Below are 16,226 nucleotides of genomic sequence, written 5' to 3' on the forward strand. Positions count from 1 at the left end.
TTCTAATCTATTAAAGTTACCTTCATAAATTCATGTTACTGTATCTTTAGTATCAGCTTCATAATTAATATGATCACATCCCACACAATCCACTCTCCCTTCAATTCCTTCATAAATTGGTTGATATGTTACTATTTTTACCTGATTTTATTTTAAATGAACATTAATTCACTCATTCAAAATAATTTTAGGAATTACCAACCTGCCCTTATCTTTTCCGTCTTCCCTCAGCTCCCCCATCACCACATCGGCAGCCTGGTCATTGAAAACTGCCGATTTAGTAGCCCGTGCACTCCTTAAGCTCGTACCCACACACTCCCTTTCTGCAACTGTTCTTCGTTGTTCACAACTATAGTCACTTATTTCATTAGCTTCTTCATAACAATTCAATCCAAAAGCCTCCCGTCCCACTGCTTTTACTAGCACATCAAATCTACTGATACCTATTGTGATATGGATCCATTCATTAATCATATCCATAATACAAGTATCAATTTACACTCGTCTAACTCTAAAAGACATGCATGATTCTATCACTTTGTCACAACCGACTACTTCTCCCCATTGGCCTCCTAACATACTAAAGGTATCTGCTAACCACGCATGTAACAGAACCTCGTAACATTCTAACCACACTCTTCAAGTTTCACATCGCTCTGTCTCATCCCATCTCCATATACTATGGAAGAATTGCAAGAGACTATGCATTTTAAACGTATATGCTTCTTTCGCATTCAATACAGAATCAAAAGTAAAAAAAAAAAAAACTTTATATGCTCGCAATTCTCGTACTTGAACAACTTGAGGCAGGTATTTTCCAATCATCTTTTTCAAAAAACTTAAATCAATTGCCTTCGTCGTACTGCCCATCAGACTTCTCTGTAACCATTCTATATTCTCTTTCACCACTGATACTTTCACTTTTTTTGTCCACCCATTTTCATGCGAGTCTCACTCTTTTTGGTGCCTTGTTAGTTTTTCTACTTGCCTTTGGTTATCTCCTTCCTGAGGTTGAGGATTTGCCTTGTTCCGACTATCACCTTCTTCCTGAGCTGTCTTCCGGACCGTTGTCTCAGTTGTTCGTCTATACTTTGCTTCTCCCACGTACACAATCTTCCCTCTCAACCTCATACGATTCATTTCTGTTATAGCCTTTAGAGCTCCACCTTTCGTTGTGTATCGGATGAACGTAAAAACATACATATTACCACCTTTTTATTTTCGTGATACATAAATGTCATTAATGCGTCCAGTCCAATTAAACAGATGGAATAATTCATTCTTCGAAATATTTTTGGGGAGATTATCAACAAAGACGGAAAAAGACTCATTTTTCAATCGTTGATACTCTTCTCGATTCCAAATTCTGTGATCTTTTACATGTTCCCTAGTTCTAACCCACTATGTGTTTCCCACCCTCTGTCTCACTCCTTCTCTCATCTCTCCTCACTCCTCAATCCCAATTTTTTAATGTTCACAATTTGGGACAATTTTAAATTTGGGGACAAGTTTGAAACTCGAGTACAAGTTCAGAAACCACTTTGAGATAAGATAAATAAAAAGTGGATACACATCCCAACCTCTGATAATTTTTTTCGAACGACTACGAGATCCTTAAAAAAATGGATTTGGATCCTCTAAAGTTTGAATTTCACTTTAAAGAGTAAAATGTGATCTTCTACCTTTGAATAGTTTCTCTTTCATATTTATTCTTGATCCCACCTATGAAATAAATGGTGAGAGATCACAATTTACTCTTTAAAGTGAAATTCAAACTTTAGAGGATCTAAATCCTAACAAAACCAAAAGAACAAACAACAAAAAGTAACAGCAACAAAGAAGGGGTGCGAAGGAAAGAAGAGAAGGTAGGTGATAGAAAGAGAAGAGTAGTAAAAGGGTTATGACCAGCGAAAAGAGAGAGAAAGTGGCTGGTGAGGGTGAGACACTTGGAAGAGAGATATAAAGGATTTGAGAGTAAGAGAAAGGAAAAAAAAAAGAGAAGAGAAGTAGTAAAGGAGGGGAGGGGGGAGGAGGGCCACCGCAGCCCAGGTTGAGGTAGCGGCGACGGCCCTCAGATGACTTTAACCTGTTTCCTTTGCGCGAGAAAGAAGAGTGTTGGAAACTCTCTCAGTGCTTGTGAATGACAGAATTATCCATTTATGTCCTTGTTTTTACATTGTGAAACTAATTAAACTTTACGTTAATGATCTTTTTAGAACATATTTATGTGATATGTCAATCACTAATATATCTTTTTTTTTAATTTTTATAAATTAAAATAATTTAAAAATTATTAATATTTTTCAGTTTTATACAACAAATTTAACTAACGTATTTTAAAAAAATAACAAAAAATAAAAAAAACTAAACTACCATACAATTATTCAAAACACAACGAAACTCCTAAAAAAAATTTATAAATTTTAATTAATTTTTTACGGATAAATCAAAAGTTTAATATGCTACATAAATTTATTCTATTAATATAAAAAAATATTAATAAAAAAATTAATTAATCTCACAAATATAAAAATTAAAGACTAAAAATAATATTTTTTTATTAAAAACCTTAATGTCTTTTAAAATAATTATCAAGATGTCTAAGAATTTTTCTTATAAATAAATAATTACCAGTATTAACACGGGTATTTCCTGTTCGTTATATGAAAATGATCTTAACTTAATATTGAAGATGATGTTATCGATATTCAAATCCCAGCGGCAAAGTACACAACACATAACTCAGAAACAAACAAACGCACGCGAAGCACACTAATTACATACCAAATTACCGAACCATTAACAAACATTGCTGCTCTAGAGCTAATTTCTCATCCAAATCTAAATGGATAATCAAAACGAAACATTGCAATAACGTTACTATCAAACAACAAACCCTAAATTCTCTGGGCTTTGTTGGATTCTGTAACCTACATTCCCCAACATTTTAAAAAATTTCTTTCCATACCCACCAATTATGCCTTAGAAGAAACCAAAAGGAAAAAAAAAGAGAGAAAGAAAGAAAAAAAAAGTTGAAATCTTTGGTCAAATTTCTTCATGGGGAGGGACCCATCTTCTGCCACTCTTGAGGTTAAGATTCATCCGAGCCGCGATGACGCCGCCGTCCATCATGGGCAGGGGTCGAGCCCCCCAATTCCTCCGCGCCACAGCCAGAGAACCTCGCCGGCGGGTTCCTCCTCCTCATCCTCAAATGCTACCCCGCGCAACCGCGAGGACCGTGAGTTTAGTTTGTTCAGGCGGTGGATCCCATGGCTGGTACCGTGCTTTGTGGTGGCTAACGTTGTCTTGTTCATCATCACAATGTACGTTAATGATTGTCCGAAACATTTGTTCCGTGGTTCGTGTGTTGCAAGCTTTCTCGGCAGGTTCTCTTTTCAGCCACTTAAGGAAAACCCTCTCCTTGGCCCTTCTTCATACACGTGAGTTCTATTTTCCGATGATTATTATCATGTATCAGTGATTTGATTCACATTATGTATATTTTGAAACAATTCGTATTCTTTTTCACATGTTTCTGAAATCTGTATAATTGGTGAGCTTTAAATTTAAACTGATCCCAAGTTGCTCCAATACAATAGCTAGTGGAAGGTATACTAACCAATGTTTATACTATGGAAGGTTTTTGGATTGTGGATATTAGAGGTAGATACAATAGCTACTCTTGATGTAGTACTCACATGTTTTTTATTTGTTACCTTCAGATTAGAGAAGATGGGTGCTCTAGTAGTAGATAGAGTTATTCATGGCGAGGCTTGGCGCCTATTATCTTGTATGTGGTTGCATGGTGGGGTTGTCCATATACTTGCCAACATGTTGAGTCTTGTTTTTATTGGAATTCGGCTTGAGCAAGAATTTGGATTTGGTATGGCTCTGGTAATTATCCTTGCATATTTAGATTGTTCTGGAAGAAATTCAATAGATTTGTAGTCTCGAATCGTAATTTCTACCTTCATTGTGCTATTGCAGTTCGAATTGGATTTCTGTATGTGATATCTGGTTTTGGAGGGAGCTTGCTGTCTGCTCTATTCATTCAATCAGGTATCTCTGTTGGTGCTTCTGGGGCGTTGTTTGGCTTATTAGGAGGCATGCTATCAGAGATCTTAATAAATTGGACGATATATGCCAATAAGGTGAGTGAGCCAAACCAATAGTGTATTGAATTAAAAACTGCTTCCTAATAAATAATCCACATTGTCATTTCGTCGCAGCCATTTTTATGACTTCATTTCTAATTTTCTTTCGATTGCAGGTTGCTGCATTGCTGACTCTTATAGTTATCACTCTAATCAATTTAGCTGTTGGAATCCTTCCACATGTAGACAATTTTGCTCATATTGGAGGATTTCTCTCGGGTTTCTTCCTGGGTTTCGTTTTCCTTATTCGACCCCAGTTTAAGTGGATTGTCCAAAGAAATTCTCCTTCTGCACCTTCTTCTTTGAAGAATAGGCACAAACCTTATCAATATATCCTGTGGATAATCTCTTTCCTACTACTGACTTCTGGGTAAGATCTCCTTTGTTTTATTGCTTTCTTTTTCTTAATATTACTTTCTTTGAGATTATTCACATTAGAAATTTGACATTTTCTAAACCATTTTCCATGGTTTAAGATTAGAGAAATTCGCGTGTGTTTTCTTTCTGTCTTAATTCTGCTCTATTTTATTTACATATATTCAAAAGTTTGCAGTGTACTCAAATGATTTTCGTTGTTAGTTCTTTGTCTATCCTTCATCACTGGATATTATACTGCTTGCGTTTCTTTTGTACGGCAAGATTTGTGAATCTGCCCTAAAAGCTACAATGATATTCATTGTGTTGAGGCTTGTTAGGCATTACTTATGTGTTATGTGATGTATGCTGTCACATTTCCCATTCTACCTTAGTTGGGTGCTTTGCATTATCACTCTAGGGTCCCAAAATCTGAAAGTTGTAAAATGTTGGCAGGTACATTATAGGCTTGATTTTTCTCCTTCGAGGTGTTAACTTGAATGATCATTGCTCGTGGTGTCGTTATTTAAGTTGTGTCCCTACGTCATTGTGGAGATGCGATGCAAAACAAGTATACTGTGAGGTGAGTGATGCTGTATTATTTCCTGTGTATTTTCCTTCTATGCGACCACCCGTTACTGGAAGCTTATTGAATTCTTTCGTGGCCAACAGAGCGGCAAAAAATTAAAACAGATTTTAGTTTCCAAATCTATGGATGATTTATTGCGTGAAAATTTCATATTTCGTTCATTTAACAAGATTGTTACTCTCTTGTCCAAGTTTTGATACTAACAATTTTTGGTTGAATGATGCAGACATCTCAAATAGGAAACAGACTCAACATAACATGCTTAAGCAATGGGAGAAGTGAGCTTGTTGATATGCCAAATGTCGGTTTTCCCAGTCCTTTAGAGTTATGTTCCCAACTTTGCCGGTGATGAGTGATGACACACCTCCAACATGTCTAGATGATGCAGTGGTATTCAACTTCTTGTGCATATTATTCACTGTAGTAACTAACTGCATAGAAATTCTTCCTTCTGGATTGGAGAGCATCGTTGCTGCTATGAATATATTCTTGATCAATGTTGTTTCCATCGCTTAGGTGTGCTATTGTTATTCTCTGTCTTTTGTAACAACAGATGAAATCACTGAAAGTCTTAATTGTTTAAAGCAGCAAGTAAATGCTCCTTGAAGGATATATAGCGATAGATAAAAATGATTGATGTAGAGTTTTAAATATCTTGTTATGGGTTGCTCCTTCTTATTAAACACCACTTATTATGTATATAACTACTTGCATCTAACTTTGTATTATTAAATTTAAGATGTCTCCTGAAGTTCATTATTTAGAATCTTGCATGTAATCCAATTTGTTGAACATGAATTATCTGAACATTTGCTCCTTTAAACATTTTTTCAATGTAGTATGGCAACCTAGTTATTCAGCTACTAGTTAAGTTCAATTATAATTTCTATCAAAATTGGACTACAAAATATTTGAATTAGAAACTTCAATGGCCATTTAATTAAAGGGTTAAGCTCAGTTAACAAAAACCAATAGTAAAGGTAAGAGCTTTATTATTTGTAGCATAGAAGAATTTCTTAATGTTATGAATACTCTTTTGCTGTACATTTCAGATTCTGGTGGCCCCCCGTTGGTGTTAGTTGTATAACAACAGAAGCAGTTAAATCTGTTGTTGCAGTTGTTGATACTTGATAGGTCCTATTGGCAGTTAGGAATATGGAAAAGACTAATAAAGAAGTTAGTTGCTTGCTACTTAATTTCAAGGGACCCCAATTAAGACACATAGGAAAAGGAAAAAGGGTAAAAATGGCCATGGGACAGTTTGATTCTGTGGCTTTAAAAGAAAGGAATGCTTTGAGTTTGAGGATATGTATGATATGATGATAGTTTGCTTGCTTAACAAATAAAACATAGCTTCCCTTCCAATGAAGTTGTCTCTTGATTTGTCGGCATGCCATGCTCATAACAGTAATATGGTCATGTAATAATGCTTGAAACCATTATGATTATTTTAGGCACAAACTGTTACAAGGGACTGAGTATATGTAACTCACTAATTGGTATTCATATTTATAATTAACAATAACAGTCATTAAACCTTATTAATTATTATGATGATTATTGTTTTCCACCTTCAATACAAATGGTCAACAATTGAAATAAACATGATGAACGAGCTTGTCCATTTGACTGACAAGGTTGTCCCCTACTCGGAATTCCAATTCAAGTGTTCATCCATTTCCAAAGTGCAGAGGAATATTAGTCTCTCAGGTAGGGTCTAGCAACCCAACGCCAAAACAAACCCATAATTTAATGTTCTATACTTGTATTCCACACCACAAACCTTCCCTTATCTTTAACAAAATCCTTATTAAATGCAATCTTATCCCCTTTTTTTTTATTAAGAGTTTAATTTTGATGCACTACCTTGCAAAGTGTTTTACATAGTCATACAATTACATCTGTTCTTTTGGATGATTATTCACGCGGTTAATGTGAAAAGTAATTATTTTTGCTGATATGACATATAATTGAATGTAGATATAAAACTATCTTACATTAACAGTGCACCAAAATTAAATTCTTTTATTAATTCGCAGAATTGTTGGGAAAATCACTCGGCCAATAATATATATATATATATATATATATATATATATATATATATATATATATGATTGATTTTATTTATGTAAAATCCATCTCTTTCTTTCTTTAATTTGTCTAAATGGTAACATTATTCTTTGTCACAAACCCCGCCTCATATTTTGACAAATGAGACACATTCATTCATCATATCATATCCTTGTTTTTATTGTTCATCAAATTAAAGAGAAGGATCATAGATAAGGATTCAACGTACGAAATCTGAGGCACATGCCATTGCTGATTCTACCATCTTTAGACTCTTGACATTGTCTTTCTTTTTTGACAAAGGAACCATGTGCTATAGAGCCTCATTCACACTATATCGACAGAGAAATAAAGGGAGTTCAATTACGTGACCTTAGGGTCCAAATTAATATTTATGAGTTGTGACTTTAACATATTTTAAGTCACATTTTATTTTAGCTAGAGAGATTGAAATAGGCAAAAGAGCTACAAAAAGGGAAAGCACACCATTGTGGAAATTGGAATATGCATTTGGTCATCAATGATTACATACTCTATATATCAAAGCATACGGTTGAATGGCTTCATATTATTAATTATATGTCTTCCAATAATCAAGGCTAAATATGTGCTACCAAATTTAATACAAGTCTCTGCCCGTATTGTATATAGTACCGTGTGAGAATTATGGTGGTTGTGGAAGGATAAAGAGAGTCACCAAACATATGAAAAATACCCCCATTAATTCAAAGTCTCATCAAAGTGAAGTGAATAACAGTTGCTAACATATAATTAATAAATAATAATAATGTCCTACCTAATTAACTAATAAGTCGTCCTATCAGTTAAGAAGAGCCCTCACGCATTCAAGTGATCAAGGCCTCATTAATCGCTTAATTCTTTTTCTACAATAATAATAATTAATCTTATTATCTCTAGCCCATCATGTGAAAAACTAATCCGTCGAAGATATGAACTATATTTAAAGGTTTGTCATTGATTAATAAATTGCTGTATGTACAAGACAAAATTTAAAATCCCAACGCTTAAGCATATTAGTGAATCAACTACTAGACTAACTCAACTTGGCTATAATTTTTTAGTTTTTCACGGTATTCTCGAACCTAACAGGTCAAAGACTAATTCGTCGTGGATCAGAGCTCTATTTAAGAATTTGTTATTGACTAATGAGTTGCGTATGCAAAAGACAGAATGCAAACTCTCAATATTTACTTAAGTGAATTATTAGTGAATTAACCACTATACTAATCTAATTTGGTTTAAATATATGCTAATGATACATAGTAATCCAATTTGATTTTAGTCTTCGATATACTTGCTTATTTATTAATAGTTTAATACTATAACACTAACGATATTTGGAGTTAACTTTAGATTGGTATGCTCTTTAGCTAGATGCCTATGTTTCTTTAATCATTTTTCAACATGGTTTAACTAATAATATTGTCTTCTAGTGTTGGTCAATGTGTGTTCTTTTACTATGCTACGCAGATTAGATTGTCTTGCAATTAAAAAAAAAAGTATTTAAAAGTTTTTGTCCTCATATGTGTGCGTTTCCACGCAGGATAGGAATTAGCGAAGCTAGGTCAAACTTTATGTTTTAAAAATAAGAAGTGTTGCGTAATTATATGCATGTTCAAGTCATAAGTTAAAACAAGTAAAAACAAATGGACATGGATCAAAGTAATTTACATTGATAAAGCAACTCATAGTATAACGTCCATTGAGAAACATTCGAGAAGCATAGCTATTTAATTTTAGTCAAAGCACAGCAGTTCCCATTGATCACTAAATTAATAAGTACTAAAATATATACATATGGAGTTGTAATAATATTGACAAAATTAATACAAACAAAAAAGAATGGAATAACGATGAGGTCAACGATGGTCGATGCATGTATGTAGTACTAATTTGTTTGATTCATATGGACACTACCTTTGAGTAGTCATTAGTCTTTAACCTGTGCACGTTCTTTCTAGGTAAATAATAATTTGTGTGAACAATGTAAATAATAAATTTTAAAATTGGTTCAATAAGTAAAAAAATACTCTATTTTTAAATTATTTTTTAAATCTTAATATTAGAATAATCATCTGCACATTTAATTAATTGAACTTCTATCCATTGTTAATTGTGTATGAGTAAACCGAATCAAAAGAAATAATCATCCAATTAAAAATAATGAACATAATCATCTGCATACCTATTAAATTGAATATCCGATATATCTATTGTTCACATTGTTTAATATTCTCATTGTCTACTTATACTTTTCCATTTTTTTATTTTTTTATTTTTTTTATCTAAAGTAGAATTATAAAATCAGGAAACAAGACTAAGAGTTCTGTTTTAGTCTTTTAGATCAAAGAAGAGAAAATAAGATCAAACCATTCATTATATAAAATAATAAATTTATCATCAAATATAACAACACTTTATATGCTATGCAATGTTCTGAAAACCGGACCGGACCGGCCGGTTCGACCAGTTTAACCGCGAACCGGCACTGCAAGCGGTCCGGTCCTTATTTGAAAACTACGGAGAGAAGAACCGCTCAAGAACCGGCGAATCGGTCGAAAACCGGCCGGTTGGACCAAACCAGTGACCGGCCGGTTATGCATCTTTCACTAAACGACGCCGTTTTACGTTAAAAAAAAAAATAAAAAAACAAACCCGACCCGACCCGCCCGTGGAGCACCCCACCCCCTTTCTTCCCCCGAGCCCCGACCCTATTCATTCATCAATCATCATCTGAATCATCTCCAATGGAGAAGAAGAACCCTAGCGGCGCTGCCTGAAGCCTTGTCGCCATCCCTCGCCTCCGTGGTGTCGCCATCCTCAGCTCCAGCAACCCTCCAATCTCCATCGTCGCCTGGTTCCTGCCCAGTAGCCCTCAATTTTGATCGTCTTCATCTTCTCAAGTCTCAACACCAGCACGCAGTAGCCTCTCATCGGTGGTCCTCAACGGTCAACACCGGTAGCCCTCCATCGACCCCAGGTGAGTGACTCGTCCTCTGCTCATTTCTCTTTGTCTTTCGCCTCGTCCTTTGTAAACTGAACTGAACTTAGACCTCTGCTCATGTTCTCTTTCTCTTTGTCCTCAATGTGAACTGAACTTAGACCTCGGCTTAATTTTCTGATTTCAATTTTCGATTTCAATTCCTGTGAACTTGCTCTTTGTCAACTGTGCATTTTCTGTGAACTGAACTGAACTGTGCATTTTCTGCTCTATTTTGTGAACTGAACTGTGCATTTTCTGCTCTATTTTGCAGCTTAATTCCTCTTTGTTGCACAATTTCTATTTGTTGGTCAATTTGTGTTTGGTCCTCTGCTCTATTTTGTGAACTGAACTGTGCATTTCCTGCTCAATTTGTGTTTGGTGAACTTGCTCTGTGCATTTTTTGATTTCAATTTCTGATTTCAATTCTTGTGAACTTGCTCTTTGTGAACTGTGCATTTTCTGTGAACTTCGTTCGTCTGCTCAATTTCTATTTGACTGTTTGTTGGTTAGCAATTAGCATAAGAAATTAATAATCTGAAAAGTAAGTGGCTGTGTTTATTCATTGTGTTGTGTTGTTTAATTTCATACATGTTTTATTAATTTCAGTTATGGAAGATAGTATTAATCAAGAAGCAACTGCTGATAACAATGCTTCTGTGAATAATAACATGTCTGCCGATACTCCTATTCTGAATGATGCTGCTAATCCTAATTCCCGTAGTGCTAACGATAGTCATTCACAAGATTCTTCTAACCTTAGGGGAAAAAGCAGATTTAGCTTGGAAATATGTTGCTCTACAACACGTGAATGGAAAACCACAATATCAATGTTTATTTTGTCTACAAGTTTCAATGGAGGTGGAATTCACAGATGAAGAAACATCTAGCAAAGATTACTGGAGACGTGAAAAAATGTCCTAAAGTTCCATATGATGTGAAAAAACAGATGAAAGTTTGTTGAAAGATATTCAGGCCAGCAAAAAGAAAGAAAAAGTAAGTTTTGGTGAAGAGGGTGGTGATGAGGTAGAGGATGCAATTGATGAGGCAATAGCTCAAGAGAAACAGGAACAGCAGCGTACCTCGAGTCAGCAAGGAGTTGGAGGCGATCCAAAGAAAAAAGCCAAAGTCATTCCTCCTATGTGCACCAAGAACAACTCAGGAGCTCAACCAAGTATTAAAAGTGTTATGCAAAACAAGAGGCGATCACAGGTTTGATAAACGATTTGCTCGGTGGCTTTTGGATTGTAAAATTCCATTTAATGCTGTGATGTCGCCATATTTCCAAGATATGTTAGATGGTGTTGCTGGTATTGAACCTGGTTACAAGGGGCCTTCTTATGATAAGTTAAGGGTTCATTTGTTGGCTGATCTTAAAAGAGAAAGTCAAATGCTAGTTGATAGTTATAGGAGTGCATGGAAGGAAACTGGATGTACCCTCATGGCTGATGGTTGGACAGATCAAAGACAAAGAACGTTAATCAATTTTTTGGGATTTAATATTTACATATGCTTTTATTACTATTTAACTTTTGAGTTTGGATTTTGATAAGATCATATGTATTTGGTTGATGATCTTTTATGTAGTGTTTTTAATTTTGAAGATATTTTAAGATTTATATCAGACTATAATTATATTTTAGGATGTGTATTTATAATTTATTTATTATTCTACTCTAAAACGATTTTTCCGGTTGAACCATTGGTTGAACCGGTTAGACTAGTAAACCAGTAAACCAGTGACTAGAGCGGTTTGATGACCGGTCCGGTTTTCTGAACCTTGATGCTATGTACATATTTATTTTGTACGTGAGTATTGCCCTTTTCATTTTACAAGTTACTACAGCAAAAGTTTAGGCTTTAATTGTGGGGTTGGATATTCGGGCTTGCTATTTGGAGGAGGGTTCATAAAAAGTAAAAACACAACAAAATGAATGCATTGGATAGTGTTGATGAATGAAGCACAAATCACTGTCTGGTTGGTCCCACATGTACCAAATCTTATACTGGCCAACAGGGTTTAAATACCCAAAATCTAAACTATTATTATTACGATTATATTAAATTTGTATTTATTGAAATTGAGTGTGTATTGATATGGAGTACTTTATAAGGTTTGGACTTTAATTAGAGAGCCAAAGTTAGACAATCTCAACACCTTAGTCAGCAACTCAGCATCACGCAAATCTCACTGTTTTCGTTTTCGTTTTCCTTTTCTTTTTCTTTTTCCCAGCCATAATTAATTAACTCGTAATCATATTTCCACATGAACAATTAAATCTGATTATTATCTGCACCTACAAAATTTGAAAAGTAAACAACAATTCAGATCCTAATATGTTTTTTTTCCTTCATGTAATCCATGTAAAAGGGACATTACTGATAACCATTTATTAAAGATACAAAGCGAATAAAAAATAGTTATAGGTTTGGGATTCACTATATAATTATATATATATGTTCTTAATAAAGCATATGGTTCACATTTTGTTACAATAAAATAAGATTGTGGAGAAAATGTTTCCACCATTCAAATTCCTTGATGTTTTTGGGTAAGCATTGATTATTTGTGTACCCATCCGATCTACCATGTGTGAATGATATAACTCTAGAATGATTAATTAACATTTTTTCAGGATGATAAATTGTATGTGGTTCATTTTGTGTTGTTGTTGGTTTCACATTTTCAGAAATAAATTGAATTTAATAACGCTATTTGTTGGGGGCATGATGAATCGCCCATGGAATAATGCAATTTGCACCGACTCAAATGATAGCGAAAATTCCCTCCCTTCCAAGAGAGATTTGTTTAAAGAATGAAAATGAGAATTTTCCAAAAAGTGGAATCCAATGATGAACAACTAACAAAATTTAAGAGATTAACAGGAACATAGCTAGTAATCATCAGTCATTTTTTGATATCCAAGGCATCCAATGCTACCAACTTATTATTAACCTCTATTTTTTTTTTTTATTTAAACGCAAATAATTAGCGGATAGTTTTCTTAGAAACGACACAAGACTAAAGTGCTTACTATTTATCCAATAGTCTTTGATTGACTCTTACAATTACTAATAGTTAATTAGTTGTCTAATTATAAATAGAAATATATGATTTGAAGCTTGAAGAATGGATGAGAAATTGGAGAAAGAGAAGCAGGAATATAATTGAGCGAAGATTACGGTGATTAAGGGGCAGGACCCACCGTTTTAATTTAATTTTTCGTCTTATGTGTTTAGTACTCTCATTAGTCATTCTCTACTTGGCTGCTTGTATTCCAATCACACCGCACATCACGCCAAGTAAAAGTCTTACCCTAATCTCCCCTTATTTGACACTATAATCATATATGTTCTTCACAATTATAATTATAATAACAATAACAATTTCTAGCTACTTCAACATTTCGCATTCCAAGAGCCTACTTATAATAAACTAAGGTGGCTACTCCAATGAAGATTTTATGATTGTCATCATGTGAAGATATTTTATTTTGGCCATTGGATGATAGATTGTATGGCTTGATTTTTATTTGAAGTAAAAGTGTTACCTTTATTAAAAGTGTTACTAAACAAATAAGTTACACTTTTTAAATAAGGATCATCATGAGAAGATGTTTTTGACATCTTCATGGGAGTAGTTGCCATAAACTAAAGTTAGTGTGACAAATTACTCATTAGTGAATATTATAGTGTCTAAAGTCTCAAGTTGAAGTTATATACGCTACTAATAGTACTTTGGTTTGGTTACGGTAACTATAACCTCGTAATTTATATTAGTTCGATTCTGTGGGCTCTTATGTCCATGGACTTAATTGGATAATGAATTGAATTCGTCGCAAACTGTACGTCCTTTTCACATTATCTGTTATTGTGGCCACTATTCAGTTGATGGGAGAATGGTGTCCCTCACTATCTCAACGACAAAAATAAAAATAATTAGAGAGAAATCAGAAATGTAATATATTTGTGGAGCCCACAATGAAACGGAAGAGGGTGTGAAATGAAACACAATTGGAAAGTGTAATGTGGAAATTCCAGATGGTGCCCCTGTATCACTGTAGAGTGTGTAACTATAACTAACCCCAACCCCTCAATCCGTTACCATAAGTATTTCACACACTGCTCCCACATTTCTCCATCCACCTCTCGGTATCAAACATAATAATAAGTGTAAACAAGAAAAGAGGGGGTATGGCCAGCAATGTGGTCAACATTATTGGATCTCTCATCATCTCTCTAATGTGGATGGTGGAGGCTAGAATCCCAGGAGTGTACTCCGGTGGTGCTTGGCAAAGTGCTCATGCCACATTCTACGGAGGATCTGATGCTTCCGGCACCATGGGTATGTAACATTATTCTCTACTTAATTTTGAGTTTGATAGTTTATAATAAGTGTATGTATGTATGTGTGGGTGTGTAGGGGGAGCATGTGGGTATGGGAACCTGTATAGCCAAGGATATGGAGTGAACACGGCGGCGCTGAGCACGGCGCTCTTCAACAGCGGTCTAAGCTGCGGTGCCTGCTTTGAGATCAAGTGTGCCAACGACAGGCAGTGGTGCCACTCCGGCAGCCCTTCCATATTCATAACCGCAACAAACTTCTGTCCCCCAAACTACGCACTCCCAAGTGACAATGGTGGTTGGTGCAACCCTCCCAGACCTCACTTCGATCTTGCCATGCCAATGTTCCTCAAGATCGCTGAGTACCGTGCCGGCATCGTCCCCGTTGCCTATCGCCGGTACCATTTTCCGTCCTTCCCTCGTTATATAATGCAGCTACTCAACATAACATCACCTATTCATAATCATTTAATTACTTTTATATTTGTTTAAAAGTCAAAACTCAGTTGCAAATAACTTTCGATAAAATTAATAGTTGAGACGACAAATTTAACTAATATTATCAACATTGCTTCCACATTTTTTAAAACTATGTAGTGGAAGATAAAGGCTATTGCTACTGCATTTTCCTTTCCAACATTAACATTGTTTACTAATTAAAATGAGCGAAAATAAAATAACACTAGTCATACGTAGGTCTTAATAAAAGTAGATAAAAGTAAAGTATAGGCACGAAACAGCGTGTTCATGGAAAAAAGGAGGAATCTCGGCACTGTGTGTGTAAGGTCTTTTTGACTTTTAGTAGCAGATTTCGTGGGGGGTGAAGTGGACCCTATTTATTGCTTTTTTTTATTTTCTGTAGGTGAAAACTTATATAATTTAATAAATTTGATTAAATTATTATTTTAATTATAATTATCAATTTTATATTTTAACAAATGTACTTAATTTTTTCTTTCTCTCTGTATGTTCCCCAACGTGATTAATGATTAGTGATGGTGATGAATTGGTAATTGCGCAGGGTGCCATGTAGAAAGCATGGTGGGATCAGGTTCACAATTAACGGATTCCGTTACTTCAATTTGGTTTTGATCAGCAACGTCGCGGGTGCAGGGGATATAGTGAGGACGTACGTGAAGGGTTCAAGAACCGGGTGGATGCCAATGAGCAGGAACTGGGGCCAGAACTGGCAGTCAAACGCGGTCTTAGTGGGTCAAGCCTTGTCCTTCCGTGTCACCGCCAGTGACCGTCGCACCTCCACCTCTTGGAACATTGCTCCCTCCAACTGGCAGTTCGGTCAAACTTTTACCGGAAAGAATTTCCGGGTTTAACCTTATTAAGTCACCCGCTAATCACTCACACCCAATCATAATTATATATAGTGTTATATTTTTTTTACCCCATCATTATCACTATGATTATGATTATGCTCATGATTATATGAAATGGACAAGGCTATTATTTTTTTGGCTTCCAACCAATTGTCGAATGTCAGTTTTTTATTATATTTTTTTACCCCCCTTCTGGCGCCCATTTTGATAGCGATTAGAATGCTGGATTTTATTTTTGACTGAATGTTTTGGAGACTGTGAAAGGAGGAGTGAGTGAGTGACAGCAGGTTGTGACTTGTTGACTTTTGTGTCCTTTTTGGGTGGGTGGGTTTGATATGATATCGCTATATAATTTTAATTTGGGGTGCGTGCATGAGTTT

General features: G+C 35.1%; 2 protein-coding genes across 4 annotated transcripts; both read left to right on the forward strand.

Moving 5' to 3' along the window:
- The first annotated feature begins 2,759 nt into the window (after positions 1 to 2,759).
- On the forward strand, positions 2,760 to 6,662 carry LOC130946389 (RHOMBOID-like protein 1). Of its 3 annotated transcripts, XM_057875117.1 has the most exons (7): positions 2,760 to 3,440; positions 3,723 to 3,883; positions 3,988 to 4,151; positions 4,271 to 4,524; positions 4,965 to 5,091; positions 5,324 to 5,487; positions 6,150 to 6,662. In XM_057875117.1, exons 1-6 carry the CDS (start codon positions 3,058 to 3,060, stop codon positions 5,444 to 5,446), a joined length of 1,212 nt encoding a protein of 403 aa, XP_057731100.1. In that variant the 5' UTR covers positions 2,760 to 3,057; the 3' UTR covers positions 5,447 to 5,487; positions 6,150 to 6,662. The 3 variants fall into 3 exon arrangements, with proteins under 3 accessions (XP_057731100.1, XP_057731098.1, XP_057731101.1); XM_057875115.1 differs by lacking the exon at positions 6,150 to 6,662 and having other exon boundaries at positions 5,324 to 5,792; XM_057875118.1 differs by lacking the exons at positions 3,723 to 3,883; positions 6,150 to 6,662 and having other exon boundaries at positions 5,324 to 5,792.
- Positions 6,663 to 14,269: 7,607 nt separating this feature from the next.
- On the forward strand, positions 14,270 to 15,980 carry LOC130944370 (expansin-A4-like). Its single transcript, XM_057872662.1, has 3 exons — positions 14,270 to 14,516; positions 14,595 to 14,913; positions 15,537 to 15,980. The coding sequence occupies exons 1-3, from the start codon at positions 14,366 to 14,368 to the stop codon at positions 15,844 to 15,846; spliced, it is 780 nt and encodes a 259-aa protein (XP_057728645.1). The 5' UTR covers positions 14,270 to 14,365; the 3' UTR covers positions 15,847 to 15,980.
- Positions 15,981 to 16,226: the final 246 nt, after the last annotated feature.

This window comes from Arachis stenosperma, chromosome 8 (assembly GCF_014773155.1).
Source record: "Arachis stenosperma cultivar V10309 chromosome 8, arast.V10309.gnm1.PFL2, whole genome shotgun sequence".
Classification (NCBI taxonomy): Eukaryota; Viridiplantae; Streptophyta; class Magnoliopsida; order Fabales; family Fabaceae; genus Arachis; species Arachis stenosperma.